General features: G+C 35.1%; 3 protein-coding genes across 4 annotated transcripts in view; all 3 read right to left on the bottom strand.

Annotated features, from left to right (window-relative positions):
* The window catches only part of LOC106308133 (tryptophan synthase beta chain 1-like), a 36,702-nt gene extending 35,942 nt beyond the window's left edge, over positions 1–760 (bottom strand). The window contains exon 1 of the mRNA XM_013745262.1: positions 419–760. Coding sequence (XP_013600716.1) covers positions 419–742 — 324 coding nt within the window. The 5' untranslated portion in view covers positions 743–760. The remainder of the gene's footprint in view (positions 1–418) is intronic.
* A 1,389-nt stretch (positions 761–2,149) lies between these two features.
* On the bottom strand, positions 2,150–2,540 carry LOC106311345. Its single transcript, XM_013748545.1, has one exon. The coding sequence runs from the start codon at positions 2,504–2,506 to the stop codon at positions 2,237–2,239; it is 270 nt and encodes an 89-aa protein (XP_013603999.1). The 5' UTR covers positions 2,507–2,540; the 3' UTR covers positions 2,150–2,236.
* A 300-nt stretch (positions 2,541–2,840) lies between these two features.
* LOC106309923 (probable dolichyl-diphosphooligosaccharide--protein glycosyltransferase subunit 3B) overlaps positions 2,841–4,939 on the bottom strand; it is a 4,464-nt gene continuing 2,365 nt past the window's right edge. The window contains exons 2-3 of one of the 2 annotated variants that reach the window (XM_013747081.1): positions 3,166–3,485; positions 2,841–2,976 (exon numbers count right to left, since the gene is read on the bottom strand). In XM_013747081.1, coding sequence (XP_013602535.1) covers positions 2,902–2,976; positions 3,166–3,485 — 395 coding nt within the window. In that variant the 3' untranslated portion in view covers positions 2,841–2,901. Of the gene's footprint in view, positions 2,977–3,165; positions 3,486–3,960; positions 4,557–4,939 lie in introns of those variants that run through there. The other variant, XM_013747080.1, reaches the window with a different exon arrangement.

Here is a 4,939-nt window from a genome sequence, read left to right as displayed (position 1 = left end):
CCCTAGACTAAACGGACTCATGGGCTTAACCCCACGTTCAGATGTAACATCCATAATAACTTTATGCAACCCTCTTGATGCAACCGAGTCGGTATGATGTACGTGATGTAACATCCATCGCCTAGATGTAACATCCAGATTCAAGGCATATCAATAATTCTCCACCTTGACTTGAATCCTCTCAATAACAGATGTACCAGATGCACCTTCAAGTGCCAGATGTACCAGATGCGTTTCTCTGCGCCAGATGTACAAGATGCGCCGCATAGATTAATTATCATGTTTAAGTAAAGTGCATGTATTATATTTATACTAAATAGAAATTATTATCGTATATATTTATTTAAAATGCGTAAATATGTCGACTATTATATTAGTAGAGTTTTTGCCCGTAATCAGATATATGAGAAAAGCCAACCTGAAATTCATGATCGCTCAAAACAAAATCTAATTCCTCTTCAAGATCTCTCAGGCGTGACATCAAAGTCTCCGGTACAAACTTCCCACCGAACCTCCCGAAACGACCATTAGCGTCGCCAAGAAGAAACGGTCTCGCTTTGGTTCTTATTGAGACAGAAGTCACAGAACCAAAAGATGGACCATTCGTACGGCTGAGTACGTCGCTTACACGGTGGTGACATTTAATGGGAACTCCAAAAACAACAGAGTTTATCATACGGTGGTTTCTTTCCGGAACCCTAGGAAGTGGCTGCCATCGTAACTGGATTTTAGTGGACGGCATTTTTTTTTGAAACGCCGATGTCTAATTATTTGTGATATTTCTTTACCAAAAATTTGGGCTGACGAGTTCTCTTTTTATAGTATATTATTTTGTATGAATCGATCTGAATTATTGATGCATGATCTGAAATATTTATGCATGATCTTGTTGTCGCATTGTTCCACGTGTCCTCTTGATTTTGACGAAACAACGTACATGTATGGAGTTATGAATGTAACTTTCTTTCAATCATTGTGCGTTTGCAAATAATTTGTAATGTCTTTTACCTAAAGACTTAAACGTACAACCGAAAAAGGAAGACATGTAAACGCTATTTTACAAAATACTAAGTGACAATAAAAACACTTTCTTTTGTCGGGATGAAAATAACAATACTAAGAGAGTGTTAGTGGAAACTAGATTTACAATGACTCTTAGAATTTTCAAGTCTAGTGTTATTGGTTTATAGATTATTACATTCTTATTAAAATTTAGTGTTATTGGTTTGATGTTTCTATAATTCTATAAAAATCATTTGTGAAATAATAAATAGTTTAAATTTTAATGATTCTACAAATCTATTAAAATAAGTATTATTGAAAGTTGTATTCTTAACATTTTAGCTCACAAAACAACATTTTGAAAATACTACCCTTGAATTATTAGAATCATTACATTATTTTATTTTTATACATTTTCATAATATATAAAATTCTCTACAATTTTTTCCAAATTTAACAAATCTCTCAATTTTTAAAGTCAACAAACTCTATAGAAATCTAAATCCTATTAGCATAAGGATCTGAATAGTAATATGCGGAAGAAATACGAAGCGTTTTTAATAGTAACAAAAAAAAGAGATTTTGTTATAACGACGTGCTGTGTTTGTTCCACGTTTGATTGTGTCGACTGATACTAAGAGCATGATTAATCCGGGGTTCTTAGGACGAGGTTTTTAGCGAAAATTAAGAAACTGTTTCTTAACTTCCGTTAAGAACTTCACTCTAAGAACTCCGGGTTAATCATGGTCTAACATACAAACTCATACTTAATAAATATATTATATATTGGGATTTGGTATATAAATCCAGATCATAAAAGATTTGTTAAAGAAGAAGTTAAAGGTGAAGAATCGTATTTTCATATATTTAAACTTGAAAATGATAATTAAATTAGTGAAAAGAAAAGAAAAATTATAGTAGTTGAAATTCTTATGACAAGGGGGAAATGCACTTTTTATGGATTCTTGTAATAATTTAAGGATAAACATATTGAGAGAAATATTTCGAGAAATAATGGGGGATGTAATTTGCAATCATTTTTGTTCTGATATCGATGATAAACATCAAAGTTGTTTTTCGCAATAGACCGGATAATATTTATCATAATGCACACTTAACTACATCGGTGTTTAAGAGATGACCCAATTTTACAATCTGTTAAATATAAAAGACAACTACAATATGGTAATACAAAATCTTGTTTTTCCCGGTGAAAAATATATTAAATATTTCTCTATGCAATGACCATATCGACTCCTTGATCAGTGGCTGAAAGTCCGGTGCCTCGACCTTGAAGCTGGACACAACCAGCTTGGCATGCCCCCTCACAAATTTCTTGCGTTGCTTCTGTCACTTTCATGCATATTGGCATACATTCTCTGTGGCACAACGGCAATACTTTCTTTCCTAATAGTGCTTCTTGTCCAGCCACAATCTTCGTCCATGACAAAACCGTAATTATCATCAAACTCAGGGTGGCCAAGTTTCTGTTCCTGCTCTTCATTTTTCTTCGTATGAGAAATATATTATCAGAGAGAGGGAGATTGAGGGAGAAATGATTTCTTAGGATACAAGGTTAAGGTTTTGAACAAAAGGGGATGGTTAAGATTCGACAGGTAGTCCTGGCCTCATATGTGTTCGGTTTTTCCGTGAATATTCACTATTTTAAAAACAAATAGATAATAAAGAATTTAGACACCCAGAAAATGTTCGACTCTTCATCTTATAATACGGATAGTGGATACAGTTACCTTATGTCTTTTAAATCAATTTGAAACTTTTTTTACATATCTGAACATAACACAGAACAATATATCAGCTTATTTTATAACTCGATATGAAAGATTGATTCTCTTTATAACTCGGATTTCAATTACAAACATGAAAGTTATTATAACTTCAACCATAATTGAGCCGAAACATCTCATTTTGGACGAAGAAACTTCCTTGTGGAAGAGGGACCAGGTGAAATGTCTGCAAATAATAAATAACATCTTTATTTCACCTAAAATCCAACAGAAAAAGTATCTATGCAAGCTCATACTATATACCATAGTTTCATGCATGTCATGACACATAAAAATTATTGAAAATTTTGGCATTTTGCGATGTTTCTTACAAAACGATATCTCACGTTGATTATAAATAGAGAGGAGTTAAGACCTGGCTAAACCTAAGAGGATGATCCTCGCCGTGTAACTGGATGCTACCGCTCACAAAAACAAGGATTCCGCCACAGCCACCGGCCATTGAAGACGGCTGAGAGTCAACGGTGCTGATCAAATGACGACACTGATCGAACGGAAGTTGTTTGAGCTTATTGAAGATATCTTCCACGCCGTAGATCTTTTGGCCTTCAAAAGTAAGCAACGAGGTGGAACTGTAGAGAGTGAAAAGAGAAAATCGATCATTGTCAAAGAGATGGTAATAGTGATTCACAAATGCCCTTGCAACTTCTTCTTCACTTCTTCCTTTATTTGTCTCTGCCATTGTATAGAAATTAAATCTGTTAGCAAAAATAACCAAAGAGGGAATATAAACATGAGCTATCTTAAGGAATCAACTTTCATGGGGGGGGGGGATGCTTAATTTGCAAGCAAGGGTAAGAATAAAGCGATAATCTTTTTTACTTTCTTGTGGATCAAGTGACGCATAAATCTTCTCCATCCAATCTTATATTCAGATTTTCACATCCAATTATATGCAGAAGCAAATACCATAATCATATCGTATATCCTAGAGCAATCATTACTCTAATTCGAGTATCCAAAACTTTAATAAATGGACCATACCTGGACTATGGGCTCTAATACCATATTAGTAATGGACCTAACTCACATCCAAAATCTAGTTCAAGAGTGGAAGATTGCCAACATCACATATATATTGCACAAAACACTTTATATCACCGACGTGGAATATATCTAATATAAAACCTAGTTACTCAAAAAAAGTTACCTTAAGGTAAAAGATCCATCAATGCCAACTCGATGGCCAGTACGTTTGAATCTGATACCCAGTCTTCCAATTATTCAAGTAAACAACCTTCTTCACAGCCAACAACGAGACGACCATAGCCAACATCATAACCACCCTTTGCTCACTGACATTCCTAACGCGCACAAGCGCGTTAGTGACATATGCCAAGAGCAGCCCAACCACATTGTACAAGAGCCCAACAGAGAACCCCTCCGCCCCGAGCTGAAAATTCGCTCCTTCGTAGAAGAAAACGAGCTTGTTCGAATCCTGGTGATCTCTGACGAACATAGGCACTCCTTTGATGATGTTATGCATCGTCCCGGATACGCTGAAGAAGTACACCAAAACGACGCCGTATAGCCAGACTCTATTGTTGTTGAAAATCGTTTCTCCATTTAGAACCTTCTTGATAAGAAACGGAGCCGAGATAGCGATCAGGGCTGCGATTACGCTGATCTGCGTCTTGGAAAGGAGCGGCGGGCGGCGGAGTGAACCAACGGTGAGATTCGTTCGGCTCTCGATGAACTCCAACACAGACTCCGCGGTTCCATCCACATCTTCTTCCTCCATCCTGCCTACATGGCTGACTTAACATTATTATAGGTCTTAGGACGATTTAAAAAAAAAAAAAAAATTTACTGTTTTAAATATATATATTTTTTTAAAAAATATATACATTAAAAATGTTTTTAGGAAATTATCAATTTTATTATCAATTTTCTTTAAAAAAATTATGTGGACATTGTTAGGAGAGAAAAAGACAAAAATAGCACTAAATCAAGTTTTTGTTTCCAAACTAGCACTCAAAGTCAAAAGTCACAAAAATAACACTTAATGTTTTATCAAAAGTCACAAACTTAGGGTTTAGAGTTAAAGGGTGGGGTTTAGAATTTAGGGTTTAGGATTTAGAGTTTAGGGTTTATGGTTTAAAATTTAGGGTTTAGAGTTTAGGGTTTAG

The sequence above is a fragment of the Brassica oleracea genome, chromosome C8 (genome assembly GCF_000695525.1).
Source record: "Brassica oleracea var. oleracea cultivar TO1000 chromosome C8, BOL, whole genome shotgun sequence".
NCBI classification, from domain to species: domain Eukaryota; kingdom Viridiplantae; phylum Streptophyta; class Magnoliopsida; order Brassicales; family Brassicaceae; genus Brassica; species Brassica oleracea.
The sequence above is the reverse complement of the archived record's forward strand: the minus strand, read 5'-3'. Positions and strand labels throughout refer to the sequence as shown.